We start from the raw sequence: 22363 nt of genomic DNA, 5'->3' as shown, positions 1-22363 counted from the left end.
TATCCTCCTTCGAGGCAGTGCCCTATACCCAGTTCCATTCCAGGCCTTTAGAACAAGACAGCTTGTTGGCCTGGATCACAAGAGGAAAAGCCTTGGATTATCCAATGTGCTTATCTCCTAAGGCACACTTAAGCCTAAACTGGTCGTTGCAGGATCAGAATCTACAAAAGGGAAAATCCTTTCTCCCAGTAACTTGAAGAGTACTGGATACGGATTTCAGTGTTGTCTCTGGGGAGCTGGGGAGTGACCCTAGAAGGGCTCACAGCTCAGGGGAAATGGTCAGGGACAAAACAGATCCTGCCCATCAACGTCCTCGAATTATGGGCAGTAAATTTGACCCTGTGGTCAAGGACGGTGGAGCTTCAGGACTTCCCTATCAGGGTTCAGTGCAACAATGCCACTGCAGTGGCCTATATAAACCACCAAGGTGGTACCAGGAGTCGTTCAGCTCTGAAGGAGGTGAACCACATACTAGTCTGGGCAGAGGGACATGTGCCGGTTTATATTGGCAGTACAGAACTGGAAAGCAGATTATCTCAGCTGCCAGCAGACCTGCCTGGGGGAATGGTCCCTCCACTCAGGGGTGTTCCAGGAATTTTTCCAGCATTGGGGATGGCCAGAGGTTGACCTATGGGCATCCAGGTTCAACAACAAGCTACAGCAATTTGTGTCCCGAACAAGGGATCCTCTGGCAATCGGAGCAGATGCTCTCATAGTTCAGCGGAGACTGTACTCCCTGGTTTATGCTTTCCCTCCGATCGTTTTCCTTCCACATTTGTTGTGCAAGATTTGGAAAGAGGGGGTTCAGTCATACTGGAGGCACCAGCCTGGCCCAGAAGGCCATGGTTCCCGGAGTTTGTGAGACTGACAATAGACAGGCCATGGACGCTTCCACTTCACCCCGATCTACAGTCTTAAGGTCCGAAATGCCACCCCAATTTATAGTCCCTAAATTTGACACCCTGGCTATTAAAGCCAAAGTGTTAAAAGACTGTGGCATCTTGGGACCAGTAGTGTCTACCTACCCTAGTGAATGCTAGAAAAGCTGTCACTAGAAAAATTAATCATAAGGTCTGGAAGACTTGCATTGCTTGGTGTGAAGCCAGAAAATGGCATCCTCAGAAATACGTGATTGGGCGAATTCTCTTTTCTACAGTCAGCTGTGGAAATCAAATTGGCTTTGAGTACAATCAGATGTCAAGTGCTGGCCCTATCAGTATTCTACCAAAGGCCTTTAGCCTCCCATTCACTGATCCAAGCCTTGCAGGGGGAAACTCGCTGGCTTCCCCCCATTAGGTCACCTATGTGTCCTTGGGACTTGAACTTGGTGCTGTCTGTGTTACAGAAGCAACCATTTGAACCTATCAAGGAATTTCCATTAGACTTGCTGTCATACAAGCTAGCTTTCCTGATGGCCATCACCTTGGCTAGAAGGGTGTCAGAGTTGGTGGTCCTTTCGTGCAGGGAGCCATACTTGATCCTTCACCACGACAGGGTTGTGTTACTCTCAACTTCACTCTTTGGAAGAGAGAGGACTGCATTTATTTGACGTTGTCCAGGCAGTCAAGGTTTATTTGTCTGGATCTGCAGAGATCCGAGGATCAGACTCCTTTTTTGTTTTACCAAAAGGACCCAAGGGGCAGGCAGCTTCCATTGCCAATTAGGTCCATCAATTGATCATTCAGGCCTACGGTCTGAAACCTAAAGCTCCTCCCATCAGATATATGTGACTCAGATTTGTAAGGCTGCTACCTGGTCTTCAGTGCATACGTTCAGAAAATTTAATTAAGTGGATGTTCGAGTAGCTGAGGATTCGGCTTTCGGCCGCAGTGTACTACAGGCTGCCGTGTAAGTTCTGATGGCTGTTTGGCAGGATGTCTCCCTCCCCTCAAATTTGCTCTGGGACCTCCAAACAGGTGAAGAATATTAGCCTGACTGTGTCCCATGATGTAAGAAAAAGAAAATAGGATTTTTTTGTCATACTTACCTGTAAAATCCTCTTTTTTTTTTTTTTTTTGAGTACCTCTTGGAACACAGAGATCCCCATCTCTTTTTTGAGGATTCAGTGCTTGCTACAAAACTGAAGTGCTTCGTGTGTGTGTGTGTGTGTGTGTGTGTGTGTGTGGGGGGGGGGGGTATATAGGGGATCACGTACTGTCTAAAGACGTTTGGTCAATCAGTGTCCATTCATCTGGAGATGGAGTATATCCCAGCAGGTAATGAATATTAGCCTGACTCTGTGTCCCCGATGTACTCAAAAGGATTTTACAGGTAAGTGTGATGAAAAAATCCTTTTTATGTGGGCTCGTTTTCTGTGTTGCCCACTCCTCATTTGGACTGCTTTTGGCTGTCCCTATATACCTGAATTATCTGTCCCGTGTCCCTTAATGTACGATAAAATAGGATTTTTGACTCGCCATGAATCCTTTTCTTGGAGTATATTTAACAGATACAGTATGCGTAATGCAGGTACATAGGGTTATGCTGCCATATACAGGAGAATCGGACACTGCCAAAAAAAGTTGACCAGGCAGTATAACCCTCTTACTCCTATCATCATGCTTCATTTTTGTGTAAAAGCAGTAGTGGGTGTGATCAGAAGTCAGAGTGGTTGAAGTGTATTAATGGATTTAAAGAACAGAATTTTAGGGTAGGTCAGAAATCCTTTTTTTTTGTGTGTACTTTAAATAAAATAATGTTTTTTTGGGGGTGGGGGGGGGGGGTTTCCATTAAGGCAGTGGTCATCAACCCTGTCCTCGGCCCACTAAGAGGCCAGGTTTGCAAGATAACTGAAATACATCACAGGTGATATAATTTGCTGCTCAGTGATTGCAGTATTCTAGTCTGCATCTCCCCAAGGTAATGCATAAAACCTGTCTGGCCTGTTAGTGGGCCCTGAGGACAGGGTTGATGATCCACTTAAGGGACAGCAATATAATCCAGTTGTTTCAGGAGTTAAGTTTCCTTGTGTCCCTTTATAAACTCAGAGAAAATGCTTCAAAATGCTGACATTTTGAACAGGTAGCTAGGGTTTAAACCTCTGTCAGGTTTTTATTGCAGTATAGCCCTCTTCTTACTTTAGTGACTGGCTCAGGGAAGACCGTAAGTCATGGAAAATCTGTCCTCTGGAGAGATGCACACATACCTTTTTGTTGCATGTAGAAAGGTTTAGAACCATGTAATCTTGCTCTGTTCCTCCCTTTTGTCCGCCTTGCTTGTTCTGGTGTCAGGATATTAAGGACCCACTAACACTGTGTTGCATTAACACATTACTATGCATTAAGACAGACCATTCAATTTGTATTACTGTAACACATCAATGGGAATGTACATAGCTCTGTAAAAATGTTTTGTAGCGAATACAGCCTAATATGAGTTCCTCTTCTTTTCCTGTTATGCAGATGGCAGTATATTTCTGTACTGGAGCACTCGGGGATGAGAGCCTTTTCCATCACTATGCCCTTAACGTCCCGCTATACACTCACTTCACTTCTCCCATAAGACGATTTGCTGATGTTATTGTTCACCGCCTTCTTGCATCATCTCTTGGTGGGTATGCCTTAATGAGGGAAAGCTTTTTTTATATTTAATTTTTAACAAAATGATAAACCTGAAAAGTTGTGCTTTGTCCATGCAAGGAAAGTTCAGTTAATTCCTGCCCAGCTCACAGCTACTCATAGGTCCCTTCTTTTCTCTCACGTGCGGCTCCTTTTGCCCTGGAAAGCAAAATTGCATACCCGGTACTTTATAGGGGAGCATGTAACTTACCTCCATCACAATGCACTCAATGTCAATGTCTCTACATATGATGCTTTGCTGATGTTAATGTTCATTGCCACCTTGTATCATCTGTTGTATACCCTGGGGCATTTTCTGAATGCAGTTGGCCTGTGCCAGTGGCACCCGTTGAAGTTTTAGAATGATGGGGGGGCGCCATATGCTGCCCTTCCTTTTTGACCCCTCCCAATTTGTGAAAATGGGGGCATTTTCAGTGAAATGGTGGGCGTGTCTTAAATGGTGTGGCTCTAAGGGGGTGTGGTTAGCGTCTGAGATGAACGGGGGATAAAGGGACAAGGGACAGCAGGCCCAGATCCTACAGAACAATAAAGATATGTGTATTCTAGAAAGTTTAACAATCAGCAGATAAAAATTCTCCAAACACCTGGTGTTAGCACTTCCATCATCCCGGTACCATGGTTGTAATGGTGTCGGGATGATTGAAACGCACTATGGACGAGTTGCCACTGTGCACAAGATCATAAGTTGTGCACCCTTTCTGTGTCGAGGCTTATTTCAGTCAATATTTAAAGAGTATAAACAAAATATAACGTTAACAATATCCATAAGGGTTATATACCTGGCTTTACTATTCAAAACATTGTGGCAAAATGTGAGCGTGACTGGGAAAACGAAAGACCAGGGCCATTCTGGGATAGTAAGCAGAAACCTGTTCTGTGGCACAGAGTTGCACATAACAGTTGGAGTGGCTTAATGGAGCTTTAAACCCAAGAATAAAAATGCACTGTATTGTAGCTTACAGTTTAAGGTGGGGAGCTAACAGTGGCGGTCTGTCCATACCTAATCTACATGAAGGCCGCTGGACGCATGGATTCCAATGCAGTACAGAGCACTGCACCCCGAGCCCTCCCAGTTGTGTGACAATAGCAAATTAATTCTCACTATTGTCTTCTCAATTCTCCTGGCCAATTCGGGAAGCAGGTCCTGAGACCAGTCACCCAATTGGCCAAGAGTTGAAGCAATCCCATTGGCTGCCTAGGAGGAGGAGGGAGGAGACGCGCGGCAGAAGCCGCCAGGATGCCAAGGAGGAGGAGACACGGAGGAAGCGCTGCCTGCAGCCTAGATGGGGTAGGTCTGTGGCTTGTGACTGACACCAACCGGCACTGGTTGCTAAATTGGTTTTCGCTTGAAAATACCTGTTGTGTCTGTCTGGTGAGCTGCACCGAAGAATATCTTTTCTATCAGTGGTCTGTAAGCTAACAATTTCCCTACCCTCAATGTAATTAATAGAGATTAAAGTGGGACTGTACTGGGGAAAAAAAATATTAAAAGCCAGCAGCTATAAATACTACAGCTGCTGACTTTTAATAAATGGACACTCACCTGTCCCGGGGTCCAGCGATGCCGGCAGCCGAGGCCGATCGATCTCTCGGCTGCTGCCGCCACCATTCTAGTTGAGGGAATCGGGAAGTGAATCGAATCGGCTTCACTTCCCGGTTCCCTACTGCGCATGCGCGAGTCGCGCAGCGCAATAGGAATTGTCCGCGCTGTCTCTGAGACCCGTGTGTGTCCCAGCAGACAGCGCGGCAGGACAGGAAGAGGCATAGACTCCCACGGGAGTCTATGCCCGGAAGTGGGTGTAAATACCTGTCTTTGACAGGTATCTCCACCCCCCTCCCCCCTGAAAGGTGCCAATTGTGACACCGGAGGGGGGGGAGGGTTCCGATCAGCGGAAGTTCCACTTTAGGGTGGAACCCCGCTTTAAGAGAGGAGAATGTTTTTGTAGTCCATATCAGGAGAACATTTGTGGCTTCTCCACAGATACAGTGAAGGATTGACAGGAAAATGAAGTGGTATTTGCTGGATTACTAGGTAACAATAAAGCAAAATAAGCTTAAAAAAGAAAGTTAATGCAGCCACCACACCAAGGACTAGTAATCTGCAATTTATTACACTTTTTGTTTTTCTTTTTCTATCCACTTTTTAAAGGGGATGTTTAAAGTGATATTAAACCCAAAAGAAAACCTTTATTGTATTGCAGCTTATCAATTCTTCGATTATGTGGCTGCATTCATTTGCTTTTCTAGGCTTGCTTTTATTTTCATATGGTGATCTCGCTAGTAAGTCTGGTGTTTTTTAAGAGAACAAACTGTCTTGCAGATCAGTTTGTGTTGAAACAAACCATTTACCACTGACAGGGTACTTACAATGGTCAGCTTTTATCTATTCATGAAAAAATTCATCCCAAAAAAGAAAAAAGTCGCTGTAACTGCAGTGTGAGTTGAGTTTGGCTTCAATTTGTTTAGTGCATGTAAATATGCCAGGCCATCCAACACTCCCCTCCTCCCAGACTGACAGTGCTGCTGTCTAAAGGTGCCCCTATGCTAGTTTATTCCTTCCTTATCCTGCTAAAGGCAATCGGATATTCCTTGGATCAACTATAACCCCTACTACGTTTTATAAATGTTAATATCCAGCTATATTTTGGGCATTCATGAATACATTAGAGGTCGACCGATATGGGTTTTTCTCTGGCCGATGCCGATGCCGATATTTAGAAATCATGGCGGCCGATAGCCGATATATGATGCCGATTTTTTTGGGCCGATATGTTAGGCCGATTTTATTTTATTTATTTATTTTTAATCCCCCTTGATCTAACACACCTTTCCCACTGGGGTGTTTTTAAGGCGCTTTTGGGCTAAAAATAGCGCCTGTAAAGTGCCTGCAAAATGGCTCCCCTGCAGTCTGTGTGAAAGACAGAGTGCTTTCACACTGAGGCGATGCGCTGGCAGGATCTTAAAAAAAAAAAGTCCTGCAAGCAGCACGTTTGGAGTGGTGTATACCGCTCCTCCACCACTCCTGCCCATTGATATGAATGGGCACCACTGCCGAAGCGCATGCAATGCGATTTGGCAGCGGTGCTTCATGGGCGCATTTAACCTCTTCCTTGGCCGCTAGCTGGGTTATATGTGCCCCACTAGCAGCCAAATAGCACCGCTAAAATGATGGTAAAGAGCCGCTAAAACTTGCGTTTTACCATCAACGTCTGCCCACTCCAGTGTGAAAGCAGTCTTCATAAGTGATACAGAAAATTTCTTACACTTAAAGCGGAAGTCCACCCTAAAATGGACCTTCCGCTCATCGGAACCCTCCCCCCCTCCGGCGCCACAATTGGCACCTTTCAGGGGGGAGGGGGGTGCAGTTACCTGGATAATCCAGGTAACTGCACCCACTTCCGGGCTAGCTCTCTGCGGAAAGGGGCGTACATTACGCCCCTTTCCGCAAGTGCCCACCCCCTTCCGCAAGTGCCCCGCTGCCTGCTGGGAAACACACAGATCCCAGAGGCAGCGGGGACCGTCCTCATTGCGCAGCGCGGCTCACGCATGCGCAGTAGGGAACCGGGAAATTAAGCCGAAAGGCTCCATTTCCTGATTGCCATACCCAAGATGGCGGCGGCGGCAGCACTCGACAGGTAAGTGTCATTATTTTAAAAGTCAGCAGCTGCAGTATTTGTAGCTGCTGGCTTTTAAAAAAAAAAAAAAAACGCGGAGTCCCGGCGGACTTCCGCTTTAAACATTTATTAAACAAAACAAACCTCCAATCAGTTTACTTGTATGTATGATCTAGATTAAAAAAAACAAAAAACCTATATATTAAATAAAAACAGGTAGTCAAAACTTTTGGACAAAAAAAAAAAAAATGGGCTAACTTTACTGTTTTTATTTTATTTTTATTTTTTAAATGGTGTATTTTTTTCCCCAAAAAATGCATTTGAAAGACCTCTGTGCAAATGCCGTGTGACATAAAATATTGCAACAACCGCTATTTTATTCCCTAGGATCTCTGCTAAAAAAATATATATATTTTTTGGGGGGTCTAAGTGATTTTCTGGCAGAAAATACAGGATTTTTACTTGTAAGCAACAAGTGTCAGAAAAGATTTAGTCTTTAAATGGTTAAACTGAGAACTTCTACACAGAGATGACTTCATTCATTCAGAAGTGTAAACGTTGTATCATTTAGTTCTTTTCTTGGCAGTCTGCCCAGAGTGGAGGAAAGTGTTGCTATGACGACTCAGGCAACTCATATTGACTTCTTACAGAAGTTATTTCAAAGTCCCGCTGTAGAATCGGCTTTTTATTAACACAATCGGCCGATGCCGATTATTTAAAAAACGGCAAATATCGGCCGATATATCGGCCGGCCGATATATCGGTCGACCTCTAGAATACATCCAGCTCTTTTTTTAAAACAATTGACTGAGATGGGCAGAACTAGTTCTTGAGGAAGCCTATTACACATTTTAAAAGGTCTTACTGTGAAGAAGTCTTTTCCATATATGGAGGTTAAGTCTTTCGTTCATTGACAGATACTGCGCTCCATTATTCAGAACCATAGGGTTCTACCGCTCCCTACAGGAGTAGGACATTATCCAGAAAAAAAGAATTGGCTACGCCTATGGGCAGTTCTAGGTGGTATACACCTCCCTCTCTGCTTTAGGCCTTCAGTTTTTTTTCTGCCTAGTCAGGACCTAATTCCCTACAATCAACTGCTGGGCTGGGCGACGGGCTGGAGACTAAGATCCAGTGGTCTCCCCAGTCTGGCCAGTGAGCACATGCTGGATCTGTGAGTACGGTGCCCTCTCCTCTCCTTCTCTGGGTGTGGGATGTGGTTACTCCCTGGGATGGTCGTTACATCTGGTGTTCTCCTCCTGCCCTTCCCGCGCGAGGCCGCCGTTTTTTCGCTTTTGGGTGTCTGCCCTCTGATCGGTCCGGTCCTGCCGCGCACTCGCCCAAAATTTAGGCTTACCAACCGGGTGCTGGGTGGGCAGCCCCAGGGCAGGCGGCAGAGGCCACCGCTTACGTTTTTTGAGTGTCCACCCTTTGTTCAGTGGATCGGTCTGGTCCCCCAGCAGGCCACGCACTCGCGGTCAGCAGCTGAAAATTTAGGGAGCTGCTTTTGCGGCCTGCTAAGCCTCGTGGCCGCCCCCCTACCAGAGGGGGCCCTGAGGGCGGTCTCCTTTTGGGGGTCCTATAGGTGGACCTGGCGTGGGTGCTCCTGGCGCTCCCTGTGAGGGGCCTCAGTGGTACCTCATGTAGGCGGCATCAATCTGCACCCTCTGTTCGGGGCCTCGGTCAACATCTCCTGTGCAAGCCTCGCGTGGTGGGGGTCTCCGTTGGTGGCCCCCTCCTGAGTTTTTTGTGGTGGCGCGTAAGCATATAGCTTAGTAAATGGCACCCCCCACCCTCCCCTGTCCTCCTTTGTCTCAAGTGATCCTATATCTGGCTATGCCACCATGGACGTGGCCCACCTTATAGATTGGTGGCCACGGTCCTGTGCTGTCAGGGAGTGAGCATGATTCCTCCACAACTGTGGTGCACGAAAAGGCACTAGTTGACGCACTTATTACATCTATGCGGGAACTTTTCAAGATGGCGGATGCAGCAGTAGCTGTGGCGGAGGGCCGGTTTTGCGCGGCGAAAGCGCTCACTTCTCCCTCTTTGTCAAATTTGTCCACGAAGACTGGGAGTGTTCAAAGTTCCCTTTGTGCTTCCGAAAACGCTTGCTGTGGGGTACCCCTTTGAGGAGTCCCTCCTTCAGAAGTGGACTGTTCCACCGGTAGTGCATCTCCTTGTCTCTAGGGAACCATGATTCCAATAGAGGAATCTCTGGCTTCTAAAGATCCAGCTGACATATCTGGAGGGGGAGCAGAATCCTCCTGCCTTTGCTGCATTGGCGGACAAGTTGGTCTGGGTGCTTCTGTTTGTCTGCTGTGCCTCTTGGCTGCAGTTCCCTGGTTGCTGAGCTCTCTGTTTCCACAGTGGTGATTAGACATGTATTGTGGAGGGCTACCCTGGATGACATCATTACACGTCTTGCTTTTGTCCGGTTACAAGAGTTTTCCAGCCTTATTCCCCAAAATGTTTTTTTTTGCTTCCAATGTGCTTCTGTCGCCGGACTGTTTGCTGTTCTCCTCGTGGGGATGAGCAAACCCTGTTGCTTCAGTGTGATTGTCCTGGTTCCCCTGTCGGAAACCGTTTTTCAGGGGTTTTATTCAAACCTGTTCACAGTCCAAATGATGGAGGGCATGGTACGTCCAATTCTGTACCTCAAGACCCTAACCTGCCTTGTGTGGGTACAGAAGTTCAGGATGGCACAGCTGTGGCACCCCTTCATCTTGGGGACTTTCTGGCTTCTATAAACATCACAAATGCTTACTTACGCATTCCACAAAGTCCCCGACTCCACCACTATTTTGCTTTACACCATTGGGTGCTGGACATTATCAGCACAAGGTGTTGCCTTTTGGTCTTGCCACCACTCCTCGAGTGTTTGGCCCCAGTTCTGGCATAGTTACGTCAGTGGGGGAGTTGCAGTCCTTGGCTGCCAGTACAATCTTCTTCTGCCAGTCCTCAACTATGAGGGGCAAAGTAGCTCCTATACAGACCTTGACAGATTTGGCTTCTATACTATCTGAAGTCTGCTTTGGCCCCTTCCTGAACATTGAATTATCTGAGCCTGAACCAGGCTTCATCTCTGGCCAGTGTTTCTTCCTCTGGACAAACCCCAGAAGTTGCATGCTGCATTTTTCATTTACTGTTGTCTGGCAGGTGGGCCTCCGGAGCTGCATGTGGGTGTTGGGTCTGATGGTATCTATCTTTTTTTGAGGCGATTCCATTTGCACAGTTTCATACAAGCTCCCTTCAGGAAGATCCTGGCATAATGGGACAAGTGCCTGAGGTCTATGGACAATCGGATTCTGCTGAGCCAGGAAACCAGAGGTTCCCTGGTCTGGTGGCTTCACTCTCCGGTTCTTCGGGGTAAATCCTTTCTCCCCTTGTATTGAACAAGGTGACCACCAATGCTAGTCTGTCCACATGCGGAGATTCAGGGTCATTTGATGCTGGTGGAATCCAGACTACTGAGCAATATCCTGGAACTTCGAGTGATCAGACTATGTCTGGATCATGGCCGGATCAAATTCGGGGGCTCCTGGTGCAGATCCAGTCGGACAATGCAACGGCGATGGCTTATGTCAATCACCATGGCAGGCGAAATAGGGTGTTGGCAGCCCTGGCAGTTGCCAGCATCCTCCAGTGGGCAGAACGTCTCGTTCTAGCCCTCTCTCCGACATACGCATTCCAGGAGTGGAATACTGACAGTTGGATGCCTCAGCCGGCTAGGGTTGGACCACGGGGTGGGCCCTTCACCGGGCCGTGTTTCATGTGTCTCTGATGGGGCACTCCTGTGGTAGATCTGTTTCTGTCCTGGCTCAACAGGAAGGTACTAAGGTTTCTGGCAAGGTCACGGGATCCTCTGATGGGCACCTCCATCTCTCTGGTGGCCCATTGGGCTAGTAACGTTTGCTCTACACTTTTCCTCCTCTCTAGCTTCTGCTGTGGCTTTTGCGCAGGATCACGGCAGCGGGGATTCAAGTCATTCTATTTGCTCTGGATGTGTCCCGTCGGTCTGAGGATCTACTGTCCCACGGCTGTTCTTCCACCCTACTTTAGAGTTGCTGGTTTTAATGGCCGGACTGTGATGGGCTAGGTGCTGCAGTACAGAAGCTGCTGATGGCTAGGGTGGTGTCTACCACTAGGAGGTTCTACCTCCAGATGTGGAAACCGCATATATCTTATTGTGAGTCACCAGGCATTCATCCTCATTCTTTGTCGTCGGTGGCTCAGATTCCGACCTCCCTTCACGGAGGGTTGAGCAAGAATGGGCCTAGAGTACCATCAAGGGCCAGGTGTCAGCCTGGGTGGTCTTCAGCATCCCCTGGTCTCGCTCTCCCTGGTGCGTACCTTTTATTCAAGGAGTTCGATGTCTGTTTCCAACGGTGCGGTCTCTTCTACCGCAGTGGGATCTGAACTTGGTGATTTTGGTTCTCCAGAAGCCCCTCTCTCTCAAAAAATTCTGGAGATTCCACTGCTTACTCTTAATCTGCTCATGGGGTGTCAGAAATGGTGGTGTAATCTTGTCGTACACCTTACCCAGGGTTACACAAGGTTAAGGTGGTTCTTTGCAATTTTCCATCGTTCCTTCCTCGGATTTCCATTTGAATAAGGACATTGTGTTGCCTGCCTTGTGTCCCTGGTCAACACATCCTAAGGAATTTGCCTCATCTGCCCTGGATGGGGTTTGGGGGATTCGGGTATATTTGGCAGCCACTGAGTCTTTTTGGAGGTCAGACTGATCACGGACGGGCCAAGAAAGGGGTTGTCTGCTTCTTCTGCGACTATTTCTGAATGGATCAGACAGTTGATGGCTATGGCCTATTTTTTCGGGGATCGGGTTCCTCCTTTCCCTGTTGGGGTGCATTTTTCTTGGACGCTTAGTGCTTCTTGGGCCTTCTGTTATCAGATGTCTGTTGCGCAAGTTTCCAAGGCAGCCACTTGGTCGTCGGTGTACAATTTTACAATGTTCTACGAAGTGGATGTGTTGGCATCTGCGGATGCCTTTTTTGGCAGGCTGTTTAGAGAGTCTGTTCCCTCTTGAAGGGTTCTTGCTCAGGTTGAGGGCCAGCTCGTTCTGTGTTGCGGTCTTGTTACCTGGTTAGCTCTTGTGTTAGCCTTGGGATTTTTTGTTGTCCCATGTTTGGCACTGCTTTGGGACGTCCCTATGGTTCTGAATAATGGAGCACTGTGTCTGTCAATGAACAAAAGACAAAATGGGATTTTTGACTTGCGGTAAAATCCATTTCTCTGAGTTCATTGGCAGACACAGCCCCCACCTCTCTAAGAAGGCCTATAGCAGAGAGGGGGGTGTATACCACCTAGGACTGCCCATAGGCATAGCCAAGTCTTTTTTTTCTGCCTAGTGTCCTACTCCTGTAGGGGGCGGTATAACCATATGGTTCTGAATAATGGAGTACTGTGTCTATCAATGAACTCAGAGAAATGGATTTTACGGTAGGTATAAAATCCAATTTTTTCTTCCAGATGTAAACCGTGCCCCCTTGTCTGTAAAGACAGGAAAATGAATAACTACACCAAATTCACTAAATAGACCACCCTTTGTATTTATACATGGTAATCCTATCCTCCTCAAGGCTTGCACACTGCTGTGTTTTTTTTACTGATCTGAAATTATATGCATTGTTGTCTATGGGACATTGCATGCTGCTGAGTAAAGATCAGTAATATATAGCGTTGCGTGCAAAGCAGTAAAACAAAGATAACATTTTAATTTGAGTGCAGTAATTTACTTGCATACATGTGTTTACTCATCTATAAACAAATTGACACCCATGTGCAAAGGGCCTTAATTGCCTTTTCTCGAGAGAAAAAAAAAGTTAAATGGTATACAATAGGCAGAAAAAAACGGTTAAAGAAAAAAAAATAGATATGGTAATGTCTACATTATTATTATACAGAATTTATATTGTGCCAACAGTTTGCACATCACTTTACAACATGAGGGCAGACAGTACAGTTACATCACAATTCGATACAGGAGTAATGCGAGGGCTCTACTCTTTGGAGCTTACAATGTAATATGCAAGTGTCACAAAATGAATGGGCAAACAGCATGGATGTACATAGGAGGACAGTAGTTTTCATAAATAAGGAGCATGTGTACCTTCATTACACTTCAGTGTTGTCCTCTACATGAGCACTTTTAGTAAAACCCATTTAGCCTCTCCTGTCAAAGTGTCTTAAACAAGAATTGGCCGTATTGCAAAAAGTTGCACCTTTTTTAAAGGAATAAACTAAAAGGATAACTTTTCTTGTTAATGGGCAATAACATTTCTTTAGACACAATACTAACAAAGCTTTTCACTGGAAGACTTGGCAGATGTTTGTGTGCCTTATTTCTTTCTCGTACATCAGGGGACACAGAGACAGTAATTACTGATGGGTTATAGGGTATCACTAGGTGTTTGGACACTGGCACACCCTAGACAGGAAGTTCAATCCCCCATATAACCCCTTGCCCTACTGGAGGTACCTCAGTTTTTTAACCAGTATCTTAGGTGTTGGTCACAAGTAAAGATGTGCTGTGCTAAGCTCCGCTGGAATATCCTTACTGGGGACCCAGTAATTGGGTTTTTTCAGCCATATTCCTGGCAAGGTGCTTTACGGGGGGCCCCAGTCTCTGAAGGGTTTTTTCCTAATGGAGCCCACCGTGAGAGGTGAAAATTGGGTCTGTTATTCAAACCCTGCAGTTGGAAAGGTAAGGGGGACTCCTCAATAATATTTCTAATTCTATTAGGTTTTCTCCTTTTAAGTAAATGTATGCTATGCCTATAGTCGGCTGCCCAGAGCACATACCTTTCATACCTGATCTGTCTGCTTGGTGTCTACGCTCTATGCTCCTCCAGCCATGCTCCAGGAAGGATGAAGGTAAGGGGGTTTTTTCCTTCTGGGATTCTCCCTACACTGATTAGGGGACTGAGACAGGCCTGGGAAGAGAGTGGTAACATACTGCACCACCCGCCGCCGTCCACCGCCATTCGCCGCCGCCATTACAGCGGCTTCACGTCCACCGGCCCTTCCCTCTCCTCTGCCCTAGCCTACCCTCCATGCTTGTCAGCAGGGTTAGAGCCTCTGCTCGCGTGGGAAACGCTCGTTTGTGAAAAACGAGTGGGGTGGAAGTGGTCGGAGGAGGGGGGGGCGGAGCACAAGGCTACACAGGCTTTAAAGTGCACTCTTTTTTTCAGACGCACACAGCCTATGGAGGGACACAGAGCTGACAGGCACATGTAAGTGTGGATGACACAGGCATTCCCAGGTAGCATTTACTTGGGCACCAGACTGAGTCTTGGTAGCAGCGGCAGTTGCTGAACTACAGTGCTCAGCAGTCAGTGCATTTTTTTGTGGTACCTCTACCTTTAGAAGGTAGAAGAGGTACAAGTACCCGAAGAATAGGGGCTCAAAGGGGTCCCCTTCAGGCTCTGAGGACCCCCCCCCCCCCTCTGCAGCACCTTCCCCCCTGCAGGACCCAGGGAGGCTGGCCAGGGAGAGCCGTCAGGGGCTGCAGCTGCTTCTGGCACTTCAGCCCCTGTATACATTACACAGGAGGTTTTTTCCTCAATCATGAACGGTTTAGAGGAAAGATCAGTGCCCTTAAAAGCATCTTCATTCAGTGGAAGAAAACGCCCTAGGCCCCTCTCTGTCACCCAGGACCCTCAGAGTGAGGAACTCTGGGATACAGGAGAGCAATCCCCCTCAGAGGATCGGGAGGAGACTGATGATTCCACTTCTGAGGAATCTAGTGGAGAAGGGCCCTCTTCAGCTTCTCAGGATGAGAAGATGTTGGTGCAAATTCTTGCTGGATTGGTCCATTCCACATTTAAGTTACCCATACCTGAGTCAGTTAAAGAACCCACTTCTTCTTTGGGTTCACTGAAACCTCCTCAAACTGCACATGCCTTTCCTGTTCATGGTTTACTGGAAAAGCTTATCTATTCTGAGTGGGATCACCCAAATAAAAAAATTTTTTTCCTCCTAAAAAGTTTTCTACACTTTATCCTATGGAGGAAACATTTACTAAGATGTGGGGTATACCGGCAGTGGATGCCATTTCCTCCGTAAACAAAAGCCTGACTTGTCCTGTTGACAACACTCAGATGCTTAGGGATCCAACTGATAAGAAAATGGAATTCCTATTGAAAAATGTTTTCTCCTTGGCAGGTTCAGTAGCTCAACCTGCAGTGGCAGCAATTGGAGTCTGTCAATATTTGAGAGACCATGTTAAAAAGGTGCTTAAAGCTTTACCTGAACAGCAAGCCCGGGGGTTAGCTAACCTACCAGTGGCTTTGTGTTTTGCTGTTGATGCTATCAGAGATTCTATCCTTCAGACCTCTCACCTTTCGCTTGGGTTGGTACACATGCGTAGAATCTTATGGCTGAAAAATTGGTCAGCCGAATCACCATGTAAGAAACTCCTGGCGGAATTTCCCTTTCTTGGTGCAAAACAGTTTGGAGAGGATTTGGACAATTATATCCAAAGGATCTCTAGTGGGAAAAGCACCCTTTTACCAGTTAAGAAAAGGGGTAAATGTCCCTCCTTTAAATGGGCGCTTTCTCCAGTGCCAGGGTCATCAGCCTCCAGGCAGTCATGATGGCCTCCTCCGTCAGGCTCAAAGTTTAAAACTGAGTCGACCCCAGGGACAAAAGAAGTCCTGGGGGAGAAGGTCTTCAAGTCAAAACACTAAGACCTCCTTATGAAGGGGCGCCCCCGCTCACTCGAGTGGGGGGAAGACTGCTAATGTTCTCAGGGCTCTGGCAGGAGGAATTTTGGGACAAATGGGTGGTCTCCACAATAACTCTAGATTACAAACTAGAATTTCTGAGAATTCCCTTCTCGTTTTCTCAGATCAAATATACCCAGAGACCCATAGAAAAAGAAGTCTTTCCTTCTAGCGTTGGAGTGACTATTGTCCCAAAAAGTTATCATGGTAGTTCCCATGCAAGAGCAGGGAATGGAGTTTTATGCAAACCTTTTCCCGGTACCAAAGCCAAACGGAGATGTCAGACCCATTCTAGATCTCAAAGATTTAAACAAATTTCTAAAGATACGGTCCTTTCGCATGGAATCGATCCAATCAGTAGTATCCATCCTGGCATCAATAGACATTAAGGATGTGTACCTGCATGTACCTATTTTCCCTGCTCATCAAAAATTCCTGTGTTTCGAAGTAGAGAAAGGCCACTTTCAGTTTGTAGCTCTGCCTTTCGGGCTAGCTACTGCACCTCGGTTGTTTACAAAGATCTTGGCCCCTCCTCTAGCCAGATTAAGGGCCCAAAGTATAACAATAATGGCATACCTTGGCAACTTGCTCTTGATAGACCGGTCGGTAGCCCGCCTTGACCAAAATTTGGTCACCACAATCAACTACCTGGAATGCCTAGGCTGGGTCCTCAACTTAGAGAAGTCTTCTTTAAAACCAGTAAGAAGACTAGAGTATTTGAGTCTGGTCATGGATACAGTCCAGCAGAAGGTATTCCTACCCCAAGCAAAGATCAGTGCTATAAGAGAACTGATTCAGGTAGTCAAGGCAAAGAAGGGTCCTTCTATTCGTCTTTGTATGAGGTTGTTGGGGAAGATGGTAGCTTAATTCGAAGCAGTTCCCTACGCTCAGTTTCATTCAAGGCTACTGCAAAACAGTATCCTATCGGCCTGAAACAAGAAGGTTCAGGCGTTAGATTTTCCGATGCATCTGTCCCCTACAACGCGTTGGAGCCTCGACTGGTGGTTGATACCCGAAAATCTGCAGAAAGGAAAATCCTTTTTACCAGTTACCTGGACAGTGGTAACAACAGATGCCAGTCTTTCGGGTTGGGGGGCAGTCCTGGAACAGTCGACTGTCCAAGGGAGATGGTCCAAGACCGAGAGGGCCTTACCCATCAACATTCTGGAGATCTATGCAGCGTATCTAGCCCTAAAAGCCTGGAAACTCAGGTTGCAGGATTGACCTGTCAGGATCCAGTCCGACAATGTCACAGCAGTGGCTTATAACAATCACCAAGTGGGCACCAAGAGCCGTGCAGCTCAGAGAAAAGTAAACCAGATCTTAATCTGGGCAGAAAGACATGTGCCATGCATATGGGCAGTCTTCATTCTGGGGGTAGAGAACTGGCAGGCGGACTGCTTGAGCCGCCAGCAGTTGGTCCCAGGGGAATGGTCTTTTCACCCCGACGTCTTCTTGGCCATATGCCAGAGATGGGGAGGGTTCCAGATGTAGATCTTTGCGTCCAGGTTTAACAACAAGGTCAACAACTTTGTGTCAAGAACGAGGGATCCTCTTGCATGCGGGACAGATGCGTTGGTAACTCCGTGGCATCAGTTCTCTCTGATTTATGCTTTCCCTCCTATTCTGCTACTGCCAAGACTTATTTGCAGGATCAGACAGGAAAAGAAGTCAGTGCTTCTGGTGGCCCTAGCATGGCCCAGAAGAGCTTGGCATGCAGAAATAGTGAAGATGGCAGTAGGCTCTCCTTGGACCCTACCGTCCCGTCCAGACCTGCTATCCCAGGGACCAGTATTCCATCCTACCTTATAAACGCTAAATTTAACAGTTTGGCTATTGAAACCCACATTCTGAAGAATCGTGGGCTTTCGGGCCCTGTGATATATATACCTTGATTAATGCAAGAAAGCCAGCTTCCAGAATCATTTATCAGAGAGTCTGGAAAGCATGTGTCTCCTGGTGAGAATCCAGGGGTTGGCACCCCAGAAAATTTCTGCAAAATGGGTTAGAGATGAAACTGGCCTTGAGTACCATCAAGGGCCAAGTCGCGGCCTTATTGGTTCTGTTTCAACGTCCATTTGCTTCGCATTTTTTGGTCCGAAGCTTTATACAAGGGGTAATGCGCCTTAATCCTCCAGTTAGGGCGCCTCTGAACCCCTGGGATTTGAATTTGGTTCTGTCAGCTTTACAGAAGCAGCCTTTTGATGCGATGCATCAAATTCCCTTAGTTCTGTTGACAAGGAAATTCATTTTTCTGGTGGCCATTTCTTCTGCCAGAAGAGTATCAGAATTAGTGGCCCTCTCTTTAAAGAACCGTATCTGATAATGCACAAGGATAGAGTGGCATTTTGCCCTCATCCTAGTTTTCTACCGAAGGTGGTCTCAGGTTTTCATCTAAACCAAGATATTGTTCTGCCTTTCTTTTTTTTTTCCAAATCCCTGCTCTATGGAATAGAAGTCACTACATTCTTTGGATGTCATGAGAGCAGTCAAAGCCTATCTGTAAGCGACTGCTCAGGTTCACAAAACTGATGTTTTGTTTGTATTGCCAGAGGGTCCTAAGAGAGGACAGGCTGCGTCGAAATCTACCATTGCTAAACGGATTAGACAACTAATTGTTCAAGCTTATGGTTTGAAGCAAAAGATTCCGCCTTTTCAAATCAAGGCGCACTCCACTAGGGCTATTAGTGCTTCGTGGGCAGTGCATTATCAGGCCTCCATGGCTCAAATCTGCAAGGCCGCAACCTGGTCATCAGTCCATACATTCACTAAATTTTATCAGGTGGATGTGAGAAGGCATGAGGAAATCGCCTTTGGGCGTAGTGTGCTGCAGGCAGCGGTACAGGGTCTTCAAGTCTGAGCCTCCCTTCCCCTCAGATAGCATTGCTCTGGGACATCCCATCAGTAATTACTGAGTCTCTGTGTCCCATGATGTACAAGAAAGAAAATAGGATTTTTATAACGGCTTACCTGTAAAATCCTTTTCTTTTGAAGTACATCACGAGGCACAGAGGTCCCTCCCCTCTTCTAATACACTTATATTGCTTTGCTACAAAACTGAGGTACCTCCAGTAGGGGGAGGGGTTATATGAGGGATTGAACTTCCTGTCTAGGGTGTGCCAGTGTCAATCACCTAGTGATACCCTATAACCCATCAGTAATTACTGAGTCTCTATGTCCTGTGATGTACTTCAAAAGAAAAGGATTTTACAGGTAAGCTGTTATAAAAATCCTATTTTTTCAGTGAGTGAAATAAATAAAAATAGTGGTTTGTGGATATACAGTAACTACTCAGTATCTTACATCATTCTCCTGTTTCTTTCAAAAATGTAAAGCTACAATACATTTTAATAAAAATGCTGAAGACATGCAAACCACAAAGATGCCATGATATAATTATTTTAAAAGCAGCTTTATGAAGATACCATGGGTTTTCAGCATGTTTTGCAAATGCACAGTTTGTATAACGTTTGCAGAATCTAATTGTTGTACTTTTTGTTTTACGAATAATCTTTAATGTGTTCTTTAGGCTGTGGTCCAAAGCTGAAATTGCCACAGGATGCTATCCAGAAGCAAGCAGATCATTGTAATGATCGAAAGACTGCATCAAAAAGAGTACAGGAACTTAGTGCCGAGCTGTTCTTCTCTGTGTTTGTAAAGGTAAGTCTTGGAGCATTCTGCAGTATACATCAGAGCATTCAAGAAATGGCTGAAAGGAACAACACAAAGCTTAGAACTTAATTATACAGGACGAAGGCATAATATTCCTAGAACATGGGTTATAGGCTTCAGGTGATTGGGCACTGGCAAAGCTCTTGAGGATGCGCCTTCCCTATAACCTGTGAATCCTCAATTTTTTGCTAGTGTCCAACAGTGGAGGAACCTCTTTTTCCCTTGCAGAGAAGTTGCTCATTTAAATTTTTTTTTTCTTTGGAATCTTTAATCAGCTCTTCAATCAGTTCATTACCGTGTTCTAGATATTACACTAGAAACCATGCATTCAGGTTGGGTTATCCTCGGTAAAACCTTTGGAACTGTACCCAGACCCTATGCTGTGGTGATGGTCTGTAATGTTACCCCAGGCACTGGATCCTTCATGGGCATTTATCCTGGCATCTAGTCAGCCGCAGGGTGCTATACAAGTCCATAGCCCCATTATAATGCTTTGGGGGTAAGCCTACCATGATGGGCAAAGCCTAGATCCTTTACAGGGACCAGACTGGAAAGCCAGGTTTGCCCTGTATTCTGATTGTTACTATCATAACTGATACATTGTAATGTATTTCACATCTGTGCAAACTTTTCAAACTTAACCATTTAGCGCTTAGGCTAAGGTGGAATAACAAGTATTGCATCATAATACCGCTCATGTGCTTTACCATCTACAGCCTTGATCAGGCACTCCTCCTATCCTCTTTCCACAAGGGAGTTTGGTACAGTATGGTCTGCAACCAGGTTGTAGCGCTATCCCTCAGGGCACACTTACCCTATATTCTGCATGCTACTTCACGAGTAACCCATGGGAAGAAAAAAACACTTGGCACAATATGACAGAATCTAAGAATAAGGGAACCATGGCAAAAGCTAGGCCTAACTGTTTTGCCAGGACCTTACATAACACTTCATCTCAAAGTGCTAAGTCTTCCCTAACACTGGAGCAGGAACACTTCATAGCACATGTACCTGCACCCAATGATACCTATATATCTGGACACAGTAGGTAGCTTATCTATCTGCAGAGGAGTTTTCTGCATCCATGGCACGATTCCTTAGACAGCGAACAGTTAAATTCAACCAGTTCTGTTCAGAGATGCAGTATGTTCTTGTTGAAGACTACATCCCTTGTTGGGAATTCCTTGCCACGGGGCCGGGAAAGTCAGGACAGCTTTGGAGGGTCTGGGGGTCCAAGAGAGGGTCTGGGAGGCTGAGAAACCTGAGCAGCTAGCAGGTCCTGGGGGGCAAGATGGAGTCTCAAAGTGTGAGCAAGCTCAGGGGGCTGGGGAACCTTACTTAAAGGCCAGGAGTGGGCCTGTGTAGTGAGGTGCTGCAACTGAGTCTGAGTCTGAAGAGATGAGAGCAGCGGTGCTACTGGCAAGAGAAAGTGGCTCGTTTTTTTCAGTGATTGTGTTTTGCTGGAGAAGAACTTCACATTACTGTTGGTGAACCTGTTTGTTTTGTTTTCAGTAAAATGGGCTGCCATGCCTTAAACTGCCCTTTGGACTGACATAACTAAAAAACACATCTACCACACGGCGCTCAAGTCCAACCCCTGAGTATTCCAATATTCTGAGGGAGGTTTACAAGGGAAGCGCCCCAGGGGGCTTCTCCTCAAGAGCTTTGCCTATGTCCAGGCACCTGAAGGTACAACCCTATAAACCATAATCCATGGATACTATGCCTATATTCTATATGCATCTATTATCTCTATGAAGTATTTTTTAGTATGTTGTTGGGTATGATACAAATACATTTAGAAGGTGTTGTTTCATATAGTGTGTTATAGTTGATCTTTTTTTTCTCATTGCCCCTGTTTCTATGTCTTTCTAGGAAAGTGGCCCATTGGAGTCGGAGGCAATGGTTATGGGGGTATTAAATGAGTCCTTTGATGTTTTGGTGCTAAGATACGGTGTCCAGAAGCGGATCTATTGTAACGTAAGCTTGACCAGTGACACATGAAATAGAGTACTTGAGAATAGGGCTGAAACAACTAATACTTGATTATGAAACGTTGTCAACTATTTTCATAATCGATTAGTTGGCCTGCATACAGAATGCATTATTTTACATATCAGGAAATACAGTGCAGCGCTCACAATTTAAAAACGAATGTAATTTCTGAATGAAAACCAAATAAGCTGTCCAAAAATTCATTAGATTGAGAAGAGTTTTCCATTCTGCTTCTTCAAATTTTCCCGTCATAGAAAATGAACTGCAATTTGACTCCACTAATGATTAGAATGAACATTCTTTAAACTAAAATTTTCAAAAGAAAAAATGAATTCCTATATTGTATCAAGCTATCTGCCTGTGACAAGGGACTCTGTCATGCATAATATTTTTATTACAGTCCTTTCTGAAAATCTGCAAAAGTCTTCAGTTGGAGTCTGACGGTTATGTACCAGATTCAACCTCTAATAGGATATAGATCTCTTCTGTCTGTTCTCAGAGTGGATAAGACATTTTGTTCTGTAACCATATAGCTGTTTATACTTAACACTGCATATAGATATTCAAAAATTCTTTTTTTAAACGTTACATTATATTTAAATTATGCTCCAAGGTTTTTCTGAGGTTTTTATACAATTAATTAAAAAAAACATTGACCAACTAATCAATTGTAAAAACATTAGTTGCAGCTCTACTTGAGAAATTGGCATTAAAATAGTATGGTCTACATAGGTTGTTCAAGTATTATGAACAAATTGAA

General features: G+C 45.7%; 1 protein-coding gene across 18 annotated transcripts in view; it reads left to right on the top strand.

Moving 5' to 3' along the window:
* Nucleotides 1-22363, top strand: part of DIS3L2 (DIS3 like 3'-5' exoribonuclease 2) — an 867027-nt gene that overhangs the window by 824248 nt on the left and 20416 nt on the right. For all 18 annotated transcript variants that reach the window (XM_077487662.1, XM_077487653.1, XM_077487654.1 and 15 more), the window contains 3 exons: nt 3402-3549; nt 19466-19596; nt 21484-21588. In XM_077487662.1, the coding sequence (XP_077343788.1) occupies nt 3402-3549; nt 19466-19596; nt 21484-21588 (384 nt within the window). The remainder of the gene's footprint in view (nt 1-3401; nt 3550-19465; nt 19597-21483; nt 21589-22363) is intronic.

This window comes from Lithobates pipiens, unplaced genomic scaffold (genome assembly GCF_037356315.1).
Source record: "Lithobates pipiens isolate NorthernLeopardFrog02 unplaced genomic scaffold, aLitPip1_a1.2 Scaffold_18, whole genome shotgun sequence".
Lineage (NCBI taxonomy): Eukaryota > Metazoa > Chordata > Amphibia > Anura > Ranidae > Lithobates > Lithobates pipiens.
The sequence above is the reverse complement of the archived record's forward strand: the minus strand, read 5'-3'. Positions and strand labels throughout refer to the sequence as shown.